At 43.5% G+C, this 15,409-nt stretch overlaps 1 protein-coding gene across 3 annotated transcripts in view; it reads left to right on the forward strand.

Annotated features, from left to right (window-relative positions):
* The window catches only part of rbms3 (RNA binding motif, single stranded interacting protein), a 473,759-nt gene that overhangs the window by 205,119 nt on the left and 253,231 nt on the right, over positions 1 to 15,409 (forward strand). For 2 of the 3 annotated variants that reach the window (XM_054745076.2, XM_015973526.3), the window contains one exon: positions 14,033 to 14,190. In XM_054745076.2, coding sequence (XP_054601051.2) covers positions 14,033 to 14,190 — 158 coding nt within the window. The remainder of the gene's footprint in view (positions 1 to 14,032; positions 14,191 to 15,409) is intronic. The other variant, XM_015973527.3, reaches the window with a different exon arrangement.

Raw genomic sequence — 15,409 nt, forward strand, 5'->3', positions numbered from 1 at the left:
GTCACTCTGAGTTTTTCATGCAGGCTGAACAAGAAAATAGTCTCCTACACCTATCTCCTGCATTAGCTTCTGATAGAAAATCGATGGTCAAACGCTAGGTAACCGTGAGCATTAGCTACTCCACCACACAACAGAACTCCTTCAAGCTTGTCTTTGTGGAGTTAAAACATCAACGTTGCAGAAGCAACAGCATTGCTGTTAGCCAATCAGAGAAGAGATAACCAAATATCAGGAAAAAGACTCCAAATCTTGCCTTCTGATGCTCAACTCTGATGTGGCTCGTTTCTAGTTCCTGAAACAGGCGCACCTGAGCTTTTTTTTCCCCATTGTATGAGTTACAAGGCATTCATTCCTACTAGAGACCACTACAAAGGTATTTGAGTAAACAAACAGTAGCCACCCAGTAAGTAGATGTCTTAAGGCAACACATCAGCTTGGTTTCAGTCACGAGTTTTTGTCCCGCTGTGCAATTGTTCAAACATTCAGTAATAAAACCACTACATTGAATTATTGATTTCCATTTAATAGATCTTAGAAAAGAGTAAGGCGGCACAATACAGTTTTAAAAATTGGAATTTCAACATGAGTTCAAAATATTGCAAGAGTCATCGGTTCCAAATTCTGACACTTTCCTCAGTCCTCTCTCCCAGTGTGGGAGAAAGTTAGGGGGGGGGGGGGGGGGGGTTGTAACCTTTGACTTATTGGGTTCCTTTGTGATTCCCATATTGGCCGCATAAACACTGCAGTGGCAGTACACTTTACTTGTGGCAGTCATTTCTATCTTGTAGTAGAAATAGGATAATGTTATGTTTTGATTAAATGTCTAGCACTTTAAAGAAGTGATGTAGAGGAGAAATGAAACTAAAGCCTTTTGGTCAAAACTTGAATAAACTTACGTGCACACTCATAACTCAACTCAAAATATTGTGTGTGATCTGTTAGAACTCCAAGGATGAGATGACTTTTCTACCACACCAATGTCTAGATCCATAAAAGTTTTTTTCATATATCCTAGAATAGGTTATTGGCTGTAGCAGCCAATAACCTATTCTAGCAGACTAAGCTGCAGCTGTTACACACCTGCTTAGACTCTATCAAAACCTGGATGGCTGGGAGCTTTCTACAGCTGAATGAAGATAAGACTGAGATCCTCATCTGTGCCCCAGACAAGCTGGTTCCCAAAGTCAGAGACTCTCTTGGTCAGCTTGCTTCTCACACCAAACCTTCCGTCAGGAATCTTGGCGTGACCTTTAACCCAGCTCTCACCCTGGATTCTCATGTCAGTTCTCTTGTTCGCTCTTCCTTCTTCCATCTCAGGAACATTGCTAAGCTGAGTCCCATTCTGTCCCGCTCTGAACTTGAGACAGTTCTCCACACCTTCATCTCCTCACGCTTAGACTGTAACTCTCTTTTCACGTGTCTGAGCAGAACCTCCCTGAACCGTCTACAGGTGGTTCAGAACGCCTGTGCTCGGCTTCTGACCAAGTCCTCCAAACACACCCACATCACCCCGCTTCTCCTCCAGCTTCACTGGCTGCCACTCAACTTCAGGGTTCGTTTTAAGATCCTGGTTCTGGTCTTTACGGTCTTACAAGCACCATTATACATTCGTGATCTTCTTAGTACCTACACCCCAGCAGGTCCCTGAGGTCCAGTGATCAAAGCCTACTGGTTGTGCAGCACCAGGCTAAAGGTCAAAGGTGACAGATCATTTTGCTGCTGTGGCCCCCAGACTCTGGAACTCTCTCCCCCTGAGCCTGAGATCAGTGGACTCAGTGGTCTCCTTTAAAAACAGCTGAAGACTCACTTGTTCAAGCTGGCTTTTGTATGACCTTCTTCACCACTCTCTCTTTATTCTGCTCTCCCCACCTATTCCACCTTCCTCGTGATCCACTGATTTCCCTCTTTCCTATTCACTCTCTCTCTCTCTTAACATTTTTTAATCACAATTGTGTATTTTTGCTCATTTTAAATATATTTTTAAACATTTTCTAAATGCTTTTTTATATTTTTACTTTTTTTTTGTTTTTGTGAAGCGCCTCGTGACTTTTATCTCGAGAGGCGCTATAGAAATGATATTTTCTTCTTCTTCTTCTTGAATCTGGTCGACTCTAGAAGTTCATCTGTTGTATTTGTGCATCAACTGGTTTGTTTCTGACAGTTTTGAGCCATTTATAATCCATCTAATGGTTCTTTGTGTCAATGATACAAAGAAACAAAACCTATCTTTACCCAATTATCAGTTGATCAATCACTAGACGGGGTTGAACCTCAGCTTCAGTAATTTAGACAAAACCAAATATTAAACCGATTTATTGACCAGCGATTTGTCCCCTTTGAGACGAGGCAACAGCTTCTCTACAATCACTAGATGTGCTTGCTTTTGTGTATTTTGATGAAAAAAGATGCTGTTTTCTATCCAAGCCTGCATGTACAAAAACTTTGCTACATAAATGTGTGATAGAACATTCCTAAATCCTTATTCCTGAAGTTCCTTATCCTGTAAGTGGTATGCACAGATTCATAACAGGGGATATGTGCTGCCCGTGAGTCCGCTTTCACACGTCTGTGTCTAAAACCAGGTTGTTTGTCAAAGCCGTGTTAGTGCCGCTCAGTTATGCAAACATAGTTCCTGTAACTTATGGTTGTTGGCACACAGTCCTGGGGTCAGTGTTGGGCAGTAACTCATGCTCCGAGCTGTTAGGGATGTTTGAGCCGCTTTGCAGCTTCTCTGTCAATTACGGGCTTATTTATGAATTTGAGCACGGTTGACCTTCTGGGAGAGGGGGAGCTAAATTTGTTTGTCCGGAGTACGGCATAACAAATGGTCAGGATTCTTCTCTATCAATCTGTCCTGTCTCGCTCACCCTCCATCCTCGCTATCTCTAGTCATTCATTCCAAAAGCAGGGAATGGCAAGTTGTCAACAAACAGGTCTTCGACGGTCAGACATAAAGGACACACACCTAGAAGTGCCGTAACCTGCTGGACTAATAATACGCATTTAGAGCCGAAGTACTTTTAAAGACGATGGATACGGAGATTCTTCTTCTCTGTTTTGTGGATTGTAGTGCAGCCTAAACGTTGGAGGGCAGGGTGCCAGGCCTTGTGGATGACTGGACTGCTAGACGTTCGTTTCAGTGTGAGACAACAACAAGGCTTCCTCCTCCTCCTCCTCCTCCTCCTTCCACATCTTCCACACAGTCCTGTGTTTGTACTAACACTTCCTGTGAAAAACATAATTGACTCCTAAAGAATGTGCCTAATTAGAGGCAGAGTGAGGCGGGCGGAGGGGGTGTTTCTTTTGCTGCTGCGCTTTTTTATTTATCTCTTTTTGAATGCAGGGCTCGAATTACGCACAGGCTTCCGGCGGAGCCCAGTGGGAATGCCGTTAGAGCAGTGGGGACTGTTACCAGTCCGTCCGATCACCTCTGTTAAAACACCATGATTGGGGGGGGTAATGTTATCTCCTCAAGAGTAGAACGGATCAGGCTCCCCCTGGGTCTGTCAGTTGAGGACATTCGGGGGAGCCCATTACCCTTTCGGGGGAGCCGGACACCCATAGCGCTGCTATTATTAGAACCCTGCTTGTACATAAAAAGTTATGGGCCATTCCCATCTGTACCGGGTCGGCCCGGGCCGGGTAGCGTAGGTTGTACATATCTGGGTGGCCTGGTATTTTTCCGGGCCAACCAAGGCTCATTCTCAGCCCTCTTCTCGAGGGGGTCTGCTTCAGGCCGACCAGGGCCAACACACCCACTGCTGACAGCAAATTCACACCTTCCATTAGAGCAAGCCTCTGATTGGTGGGTAGAATCAGCCCACATGGGCTTAAGACAAGGATGTGTGGAATCAACCGGGCTAGGCTGGGGCCGACTGGGGCCACCCGGCCCGGGCCGACCCGGTTAGATGGGAATAGCCCATAAAGCTCCTTGTGGACAAGATCTAAGGTGGTGAAAAATCTTTGACCGTATTTGTTGAAGCAGAGCTGCAGAATATTTTCTGGTTCAACTTTACAGATTTTATTTATTTCCTGTATTTAAACATTTAGCAATTTCAGGATTGTTGGACGGCATCGTGACCAATTTCTGTGATTCTACTAAATCTGTCCTTTGACGGTGGACACCAGTGTAGACGGATGTCAGTAGAGTTTAGAGCTCTCCGTTACCTAATTTGTCCTTTTTTTTTTTTCAACTGTCTTCTTTAAATGAGCATCTCTATCTTCCTACTCCTTCATTGCAGTCATCCTGCAGTCTCTACTCCCACACAGGAAGGCCTGCAAACAGACCCAGCTGGCTATAATGATGACAAATCAGCCCAAATATTTATGTCCATGGAGTTTCACTTTGTCTCTGCCCACGGCTGGTTTCGCTGCTTTATTTCGTGGATTCCTCTGTGGCGCTCTCCGCACTTTGCAGCCAAACCATCATAATTGTGCTGCACAAACACACTTAAGCTCCAGTTATGTCACCTAAACACCAGCTGTTTGTTAACGTCCACAGAAAGCTGAGTTAAGGGTTGCAGGACTCATGTAAACACACCAAATCTAAATTTAGATTCTTGTTTGGGTTTGCTGACCAACCAACTAGATACTTTATAGATACTAACCCAAGATTATATCAATTGAACAAGTCATTTAAATATAAAATTTAACCCATTTATTAGCAAATGAATTTATCTCAATTGGTGCAGCGTCTAGAATAAAACTGTCTAGTCAAAACCAAGACACTATTCAGGGTTTATATAAACAAGGTCATGTAGAAATGTCAGGGAGGTGTTTTCTGTGTAGGGGATTAACTCTGTTGGTGGACATTTTTAATTATGTGCAAACTGAAAACTAAAAACTGAAAATATTAAGTGGCCTCTAATTAAGGTCAGATGAGTAAGATCGGGAGGATTTGTATGTAATAGCATGTTTAATGAATCTGACTTTCTGAGTCATGCACTTAATATCTTGTAGTTTCGAGAGGATTTTAAAAAGTGTGGTAAATAAAAACAGACTGTCACCAGTTCTTTGGGGAGAGTTTTGTTCACTTGTAACATGGAAGGCTGTTGTTGGTTTAGAGTCCAGGAAACACCAGAGATTATCTGGGCTACTAAAAGCTAACCGTTAGCATTAGCAACACATAGCTGAACGCCTCCAGGCTTGTGTTATTTGTTGTGGATAAAACATCAACTTTGCAAAGCAAACTAAGTCAGTGGTAGAGTAGCGTTGCTGTTAGCTAATCAGAGGTGACATGTCAGAAAATAAGACTCCAAATCCTCTTGTTTTGCCACTCTCTCCTCCAGCTGACGTCTGTGCCCTCAAACAGCTGCAACCGAACTTTTTTCATCAGAGTATGACTTACAAGGCATTATTTCCTACTAGAGACTACCGCAAATGTATTAAAGGGTGAGTAAGGTTGACCATTTGATTAATAATTTTGCATACGTGCTCTGTTTTTTCTTGTAGTCATTAAAGTGGAAGTACTTCTTTTAGTATTTCTATTTTAATTGCACATATTTTGTCCTTGCTGTAAAAAACACATTCAGCTGATTTTTGGAAGAAATAGATTTTTATCATGATACACAACCTCTTGATCCACATAGCTTACCCTCGTTTTCCAAGAAAAAGAAGAAAAAGCTGACAAAAGACAGGAAAAAAAAGAAAAGATGGAGAGAATAAAAGTTGAGTCAGTGAAAAATACAAGCAGAGAAAACAGGACGTGGCTCCATCTCATGTTTTAAAACGGGTCCGTATGGACCTATCAGCATGCTTTAAATCAGCCTGTTTGTGTCCGTAGTGGTGTTGGCTCACCGGTGTCTCCAGGCTTTCAGTTTTCGGAGAAAGGAAACAGTTTAGTAGACCCCAGGCAGGATGAAGAGTCACAGTGACCTGTGAATAGTTGGTCTTTATATTTTAGTATTCCCTCTCTTTCTCTTTCTAACCTCTTAGCCCTTTGTTTTTCAACTCATTCATACCTATAAGCATATCACTGCCCCTCTTTTCCTCATCTGCTTTCATTCTGCCGCTGCTCTCTACATGCCCTCACATACAGCGTGCTCCCAGTCTCTCCTATTAAGATGCATTTGGCTATAGAATCAGCAGTGCTGCATCCCCAGGTGAATTGGGGATGGTTTGTTATTCTCTCCTCTGGCTATGGATTTACCAAGACAGGCACAAAGACACACACACACACACACACAGGTGGAGTGGAAAAAAAAAAAGAGGACATGCGGTTTCCCAGTGTCCCCCGCTCTTCTTTCAACATTGAGATGCAGTCGCAGCTCTCAGAACACATGTTTAAGGGCTAAAGGTTTGGAAGCAGCTATCCAGGATGGATAAGGGATTTGTGTTCCTTCCGTGCTCAGGGGCTGCTGCGAATGCAGCCGACCGCCGAGCTAGCTGTTAGTTCTGGCAGTTTGGAAGGGATGCCTTTGGGACTATGCTTGTCTCTAAGAGTCTTTGCAGAGAATTTGGCAGCATGAATTAATGAAGAATGAGCCGAGAGTTTTCTTTCCCTCCAAATTAAGGCTGCTTGTCATTTTTTGTGGCAGGGTTTGTGTGTTTATGACTGGAGCGTTTGAAGTCAAACACGAAAATGCAAATATGCACAGAAAAATACGCATTAACGCAAAAACATCTGCCTCTGCCTGCATGGTGACAGCAGCTCTGGAGAGGTGGTGTCATGACCACGGGGAGGTTCGGGTGGGATGGGCTGCTTTACTGGTATTGACAGGATGGCCTTGTCTGGCCTGGTGCCAGTGTTGTGCTGGCTCTCACTGGGTCCTCTGGGTGGCTATAAATCAGGACCAGTTACCACGACGATGTGCAAACGCCTCATTCCGCCCTGCCCTACAGAGAGCAGAGGACAGCAGAGGAAGGCATGGATTAAAACAAGAGCAGCTTCCATCATTGCCCTACTTTCTATTGTTTATACAAGTAACCACATGGTGCATCCCAATGATTTATTGCCAGAACGTCTTCAGTCGATGTGAAACAGCCATATTTCTAACGCTATGAAAGGAAACCAAAAAGTGAAGCAGCTTTAATTACTTGAATTTGTATTGTTTTTTGTAAAAGTATTTTCTCCTTTTATTTCACCCTACTCCTCCAACTAACCACTTCTTCCTGAAACGGGAACTTCCGATCTTTTTTCCTCACTGAAAAAGACTCCCAAAGCATTAGTTTATTTTAGCGACAACCGTTAATTATCAAAATAACGGGTGTATGCTCACTTTAAGGGACAAAGTGGTCCTAGTACATAAAAAATAAAAGAAGATGGAAAAACCCTCAGCACCATCACTCATAGGTTTCTGAAGAGCTGAACAGCATATTCTACAGTAGCTAAAAATAGATTGTGACGTAATGTCGCATTGCATTGTGGAATGTAGCCTTAGCCAAACAACCGTGTATTTTACATGGGACCTTATGGGTCTGAGTCACTCCACTCATCTCAAAGTTTTTGTTTCGTCTCCTAAAGATGTTCAAACTAGAAGGAACTAAGCACCACTGGGGTTGTGGGTCAAGACGGACTCTAGATACCTGTCCGATGTCAGAAGGGACATTTTTATCCATTTTCTAAAGCAGAGTAAGGTCTGGGACAATATGAAACAGCTGGAAAGGGAAACGGGTCGAGCTAAAGGTAGACAAAGCAATGTGGTGGTAGTATTTATGTGGAAGAGCGGATTTTCACAGTGAGGAACAGATCAAGAGAAGTGTGTGTATTTGTTGCACACATTTTTTGGTGGGAAAGGGCCAACATCCGGGAATGACGGGTAAATGCTAGCAACGCTCTCAGATGTGGAGTTATCCCAGAAACAGTGGTGTAAATGAAGGTGTCAGGCTGAATGACTCGGCCAAAAAGCATCCAAACATGGATGAAAAAGACTTTTGACCAGAGGTGGGGGTATGTAAAAAGTAGTAACACAACAATAACCTAAGAGTAACAAAAGTACTGTACTTATAGAAAATGTTACTTGAGCACCGTGAGTCATTGCATAAAAGTTAGAATTTGATTTCCATAAATTTGTTTATCAACATCTAAGTGATCTTTCCACGTTTTTCCAATTGGCAAAAGCAGTTTGTTTGGTTTGGATGGGCGCATCAGGATAACCCCCAAATTCCACTACCTCCGCTCCGCTCCGACACGAACATCGGAGCAAAATTGGTCCCATTGTAGTCAATCAGAGCAATTCCACTACTGCGGCCGTGCTCCGGCATTGCGGCGCAGTGCGCCGCCCTCTGTTCCGGCGTCCGGCAAAAATAAAATCGATCCTATTTTTGCCGGATGCCGGAGCACCTACGCAGTCAATGGACAGAAATCATAACCGCCCAACAGGAAAAGGAGCAAGCACAACTTCCGTTTTTCACAATAAATCGATAAACAAAAGGCGTCTTTTGTTTCATATGCACAGGTTTAACAACTTTTAACAACTATCAATGGCGGCTGAAGTTTAAATGCACAAAAGTAAGCCATAAATACAGTTTCCACTATCAAAGTAGTCACACTTTGTTGATCCAAACACTGCTGATCTCTCAACACAAATGATGGGCAGATTAAACAGTTCGTTTCGATGCTTCTCCCACACAACGGGTGTTTGGATCTAACTTCCGCGTTTATTGCTCGGACTGTATCGCAAGATCTCGAAAATCCCGCGCATGCTTGTTTGCCCCCCTCAGGTCTCCGCACCGGAGCGGAGCCGTTGTAGATCGGGTACCAGTAAAAATTGAGTTCGGAAGCGAGCGGCTGCGGAAGGCGGGGGCAGACCGGAGCGGAGCGGAGGTAGTGGAATTTGGGGGTAAGAAGAGAGGCAGATGAAGTGATGCACCCATCATGCCTAGTGCCCACTGTACAAGCCTGTGGGGGCAGTGCCATGATCTGGGGTTGCTGCAGTTGGTCAGGTCTAGGTTCAGCAACAGGATGTGCTCCAAGAATGAGGTCAGCTGACCACCTGAATATACTGAAGGACCAGGTTATTCCATCTTCCCTGATGGCACGGGCATATTCCAAGATGACTATGCCAGGATTAATCGGGCTCACATAGTGAAAGAGTGGTTCAGCAACCCTGGATGGAAATAAACCTTGTGACATTGCAGAAGCTTATTGAAACAATGACACAGCGACTGTGTGCTGTAATCAAAGCTAAAGGTGGTCCAACGAAATATTAGAGTGTGTGACCTTTTTCTTTGGTGGAGACTTTTTCTTTGGCCAGGCTGTCTTGATTGAGTCAAGAAAAAGACCTCTCTCCTGGTATGAAGCGATTTCATGCACTACAAAAAAAGCCCGTGAAGTCTTGCAAGAACCATTTAAGTTGCCGTCGAAAGACAAAACCTTTCAGCACTCATCTTTATGCTCATTGCCTTATTAGCTGTGTTTCCACTTTAGGAGTTCTGGGAAATTTCTGGTGGTGGGGAACATCTTTTCCCACTGAGATCCAACCAATCAGCACGAGTTAACCAAGTACCTCCCAATGACTTTACCAGGCTATTTCTGAGTACATGTCCCACTTCAGGTACTCAGTTGGTCCCTGAAATGGTCTGGACAATGGTCCTTTTGAGCCGGCCCGGTGAAATGGAGGAACGCGCATACTAAAGGTCTGGTAAAATTACCCGGTAGTTCCGATAGTGTTGCCAAGCCTAATTCTGTCCAACAGTGGTTACATGTCCAGTTCTAATTCTTAAACATCTAGAAATAAAGCACATTTTGTGAGGTTTCTGAAAATTCTAACAGTGTGCAGCCATTCTGTTTGGTATAAGAAGCTGCATTTCACAAATGGTAAACAAAGAACATTTTTATTGTGCGTGACAAAGTGCTCTGTTTATAAAAATGAAATAAATAAAAGGTGTTGTCCTTGTGTGGATGTTTGAATATACAGCGTAACGCTATGTGCCCTCAGCCACGTTTGCTAGATTTTTCATCCTCACTTAATACACTCATAAACATTCCCTGGCGTGTCACGGAGGCTGCGACCCCCCCCCCCCCCGCACGGCTGGTTCAGTAAATTGGGCCTGTGTAAACCATTTTGCCTGTCTAAAATACAGTGAAGCAAATTGAAATCCCCAGTAAGTCTGTGTAGCGGGCGGTGTGTCACAGCTGGGTGGGGAGGAGGGAGAATGGAGCTTTTCTCATTTGCCACCTGGAGTTTTTTTTTCAAGTGTCATAACCAGCGATTCTCCCACACTTCTCGATTTCTCTCTTCAAGTTGTCTAATCGTGCTTTTTCTCCCAACCTTTGTCTCCTTGTCTTCTTTACTAAAACATACTTTGCCACCTGCTGTTTCCCTTAGATCCTTAAGGCTGTGGATAAACAGGGACAGAAAGAAACTTGGTTAATAACCCAATCAGTGAGATTTCAAGTCTGCATTTTAAACTTTCAAATTTCCTTTTTTTTTGCACAAAACAAAAGACCACCATCAGAAAGTCTCCACTAAATACACACATCTTCTCACCATCATACCCAACCATTCTTTAGGGACCTTTAGCACCCAGTCCATTCTTCATCCCAGAGGACTTTTCCAGCTTTTTCCCCTTCCTTTCCCCTTGGATAACCTCACTCTGTTCCTCTTCGCCCAGCTCTGTAAGTAATGGTCTCGTTGTGACCCTCCATGCCTCATTGTGTAAGATTTCAGCTTCTGACCTTAAAAAATGAAAGTAAATCGATAGGGCAGGACATGTGAATTCCAAATACCCAGAATGCAAGCCAAGCCTGGAGTCCCAAAGACGAGAAGGAGGAGAACTAGAGCTCTGTACATCACTGAAACTTAAGCCTATACAAGGAGGGAAACTTTGTGTTAACATTCAGCACCTACAGTAACTCTGTCGTGTCTCAGATTTTGGGAGTGTGTGTGTAACATGCAAACCCTGAACCAAGGTGTGACCAAGTCACTGCTTTGCGAGTTACAACTAATGCCTGATTTATGCTTCTCCGTCTGCGTCAGTGCGGAGACACGCAACGCCATTATCCGTCCGTGCGTAGGGCTCCGGCAGGCACGCAAGTACGTACGGAATCGAGCCCACTTTTTTAAACATCCGTTGAACGAGACGGATTACGCAAGCTTGTGATTGGTCAGAACGCCGCTGTTGTTTACAGCTCCGCCATTGAAAAGAGAGCCGAGGAAAACTAGCGGCAGACACGGAGAAGCTTGAAGAATGCCTCCCGAAAAAAAACTAAAAATATGAACGTTTCATCCTCCCGTGACTGGAGGAGTGAAATGATGCGCAGCAAGCGTTTTATTTGTGGACGGAAATGACAGGAAACGTGGGTTTAGAGGTGAGGAGCGCATGAAGAGGTGGGAGAATGAGAGACAAATATGTCCGTGTTAAAAGTCTCTTATATACACAAAAAACACAATATAAACACACTATCTTGGACCGATACATGACAGGATACAACTGAACAGCGCTACGCCCTCTGTGGTCCTGCCGGGCAATTGCTTTGCAACACTCTCCAGGAGACGGAGAAGTATGAAAGCAAAACGCTTCCGTCAATCCGTGCGTGTCTGTCCCTTGCGGAGCTGACGGAGAAGCATAAACTAGGCTTAAGTCTCGAGTCTTTCCAGTCAAGTCCAAGTCAAAGACAATACAAAGTCAATGATGTGGAAGTCCAACTCAAGTCCAAGTCCTTAACTTTAAATTTTAAAGTCATAATCAAGTCATCTGTCCAACTTCAATTTAATGACAATGATAATAAATAAATTCCAGAAATAAATCTTCTTAAAGCTTCTTTTATTTGCTCAAACAAGCAGAAAGTGCAACCGAAACTGATTATAAACAAAGTGCTGCTGCATTTAGCAGTAAATCAAACCCAGAACGAAGAATGATTCATGATTTTTGTCCATGTCGTGCCACTTTTGTGCTAAAATATCAAATATGCTCAAGTCATTACCAAGTCAGCAGATGCAAGTCAATTCAAGTCGCAAGTCATTGGCGTTCAAGTCCGAGTCATGTCGTAAGTATTTATAGATTTTATCAAGTCAAGTCAGAAGTCATTAAAATAATGACTCGAGTCTGACTCGATTCCAGGTTATGTGACTCGAGTCCACACCTCTGCAAAATAACACACAAAGGTGACCCATAAATGTAGGCTATTACTGCTGCTGTGCAGCTTCAGGTGACTGAGAGGAAGAAAATGCTCAGGAAAGGTGGTAAAGTCGAGACTAATTCAGATTTGTAAGCTGTTCCATGCATGGGAATCACATAGGGAGCACAATTTAGCAACGATATTCATTTAAATTTAAAAGAAAATCAACTGAAAATATGCCTCAAATTTATCTCCGTAATAAAAAACTACAACAATGAGTCATAAGAGTTATTTAATACAATTATTTTATTCATTTAAAAACATTATTCAATTAAAATGTAGGCTTACTTAGACTACTGTCCCCACGACCTGACCCTGGATAAGTGGCCGTAAACGGATGGATGGATTTACTAAACATAGACAGGAGTCATTGATATTCCACCTGATTCCTACAGTGTAGAAACACCCAATTACAGCAGAAATCAGACACATACATGATTTGCATTTTTAAATGCTACTTTTTATTTTTCAGTTTTCTGTTTCAAGGAATGGATTTGGGCAGCGACTGATTATTTCTTCAGTTTTGGATGTGGAAGGTTTTCCACCGTCCTTAGATGGCTGATTCTGCTTATGTGTGAAGGTGTTTCTGTGTTATCACACCACGTTGGTTCATGTGTGTGTGTGTGTGTGTGTGTGTGTGTGTGTGTTAGCACAGCACAGTGAGTGGCTGCCCATCAGTTCCCTTTAGCTCAGTGTGGTAATTGGCCATCCATTGATGGACATGGCTCCCTTTTCACGCTCCAGGGACCCCGGTTCTTTGTCTGAGAGGTGGGAGGCGACACGCTGGCATGGCGCACGTGCACACACACACACACACACTTAAAAAAGCACATCAAATCAACCGTGCTCCAACTGTTGCTGCAGATTGGAGTGCTAATAGTGCGTGCGTGCGTGCGTGTGTGTGTGTGTGTGTGTGTGTGTGTGTGTGTGTGTGTGTGTTTTAACGGCATACGTTGAGGTTTTGAGGTTCTCCCCAGGGAGGTTAATGGTTAACCTGGTTAACCGAAGCTGCTGGTGGTATTTTGTCATGTCTCACTTCCTCCCTGAACATTTTTTCTCTCGTTTTCTTCATCCGTCGCTCAGTTAGCTTTTTTATTTTTTTTACATTGTGCATTCTTTTTTCCTCTCCTTCTTTTCCACCTGAGTCCTCCCACTCCTTCGACCAGTTTCCTCCTCGTTGTGGTCCTTTTCTTTTCCTGCCTGCAGGGCTCCAGCTCTCCCTCTCTGTCATTATGTGCAGCGTCCCTGCAATAGAGATATAAATGGTCTGTGAGCAGGGGGCCCTGACTCCTATACCATAAATCTACACTTAACAGCACAACAAGCAAACAAAGCGAGTAGAGGTGGCAAAGGAAGTGAGGAAAACAAAGGAGAATGAGATGGAGAGAATGTTAAAACCATTCCTATGTAGATGGTTATAAAATACACCGGAGTGGATTATTGCATGGGGATCTCATACCCTTGAAGGTGTAAATTGTTTTCACAGAGTAATGAAATTGGTTCTGGCATTATTAGTAGAGAGCAGGAGGTTGCCATCATTTAAAAGTGTTTATAAGCCGCTGGAAGCCATACGAAGCTTAATTTCAGTCTCCTTGTTGAAAATGTTTACTGAAAATACAAAATGAAGCAAATTGAAGAAGGAAACTGGATGTGAAGGTGTCTCCTGTGATTTCACCTGAAGAACCTTTTATTATGTAGATGGTCAATCTTGTTTCCACTGCAGCTTATTCTAGTTCAGATTATAGTCGTGTGATTGGAATTTTACTCATTTTTATCAGCTGTTGGGGTTTCATCTCTTAGCAACAGGCAATTTATGTCCCTTGTTGTCCCAAAGATACTGTTAAACATCTTTTCTCTTCTTTTACATCATCTCATCTCACTTCTTGGTGCCTGAATGACTCCTCATGTCTAAACTGAAAACTACTTTTATGAATTTCTATTAAATCGGACATCTTTATCTTATTTTCCCAGCAGCCCTATGCTCCACCCCCTCATCCCATGGCTCCTCCCAGTCCCAGCACCAACAGCTGCAACCAGGGAGGGGCGGAGCAGCTGAGTAAGACCAACCTGTACATTCGCGGCCTGCCTCCTGGAACCACTGACCAAGACCTCATCAAACTTTGCCAACCGTGAGTACTTGAACGCATCTCACTATGCTAATTACATTAATCTCTTGAGGACATTGATTGTTCTTTACACGCCATGACCTAAGAAAGAAGTCATCCTTAAAGCGATAGCTTATATCTTTTCTGTTGAAACATTACAAACAAATAGTATCTTACCTGAAGAAGATAGTAGCAGTTTCAGTCACCTTAGCCTTGAGATGATCTCTGACTAGGATGACTAGCTGTTACCTAGTCCAAGTAGGACTCCTCAAGGTCAGCGATCCAGCATGTTTTAGTTGTTTCCCTGATTCAACACACCTGGTTTTAACCAGCAGGTGGTTAGCAGGCTGAACTGGTGATTCAGCCTTTGGGGTGTTGGAGCAGGGAAACTACTAAAACATGCGGGATAGCGGACCTCGAGGCCCGGATTTGGAGACCCCTGACTTATGGGCTCAACACATGGGAGGCGACAAACGACCGCGATCAGCGAAATTTGTCGCTGTCGCTTTTATTACCTGACACACGGGAGGCGACCCGCGGCCAGCGGCAAAGCCGTCTACGCGTTCTGTTCCATGGCGAAATCGAAACTTCCGTTGTTTTGCTTGGCTGTGTCAGGTTGGAGGGAATTAAGGTTATTAAAGCGGTTCAGAGTTAAAAAAGCGGTAGATATGATTTTTCACAAGGTGCTGCTAGAGTTATGTGAAATCTTACTTCTGATTTTACTATATAAAACATAATAATAATCAACTTCTCCTTCATGTTTGCTCGGAGATGTGCGGAGCAACCTGTCCGCTCATTGGTCAGTGAATGAAACCTCCGTTGATTGGTCCTCGTCCGAGCGACAGCGATGAAAAGTTGAAAATTTTTCAACTTTCTGAGATCTTGTCGCTGGGTCGCCTGTGCACGACACGTGCACGAGCGCAAAATTTCACACGCACGTTTTTCGCGTTTCTCTTGGTAGGAGGGAGACCCGCGATTATCGCTTTGTCGCACATGTCTCATTGAAAATGAATGGAGGAGAGGCGATGTCGCCTCCCGTGTGTCGAGCCCATTAGATCAAAGTGGATTACAATTAAACAATAAAAGAATTCATACCTTTTCAAAGCACACAGACATTATGTTTTTGTGTCTTTTTAATGACTGCTTACCATTATGCTCAATATATTTTAATTATTTTTCCTAAAAATGACTTTGCAACCCCGTTGTCAGGGAAATGCTGTTTGCATCTCAAAATGATGGTGAA

The sequence above is a fragment of the Nothobranchius furzeri genome, chromosome 19 (genome assembly GCF_043380555.1).
Source record: "Nothobranchius furzeri strain GRZ-AD chromosome 19, NfurGRZ-RIMD1, whole genome shotgun sequence".
NCBI classification, from domain to species: Eukaryota; Metazoa; Chordata; class Actinopteri; order Cyprinodontiformes; family Nothobranchiidae; genus Nothobranchius; species Nothobranchius furzeri.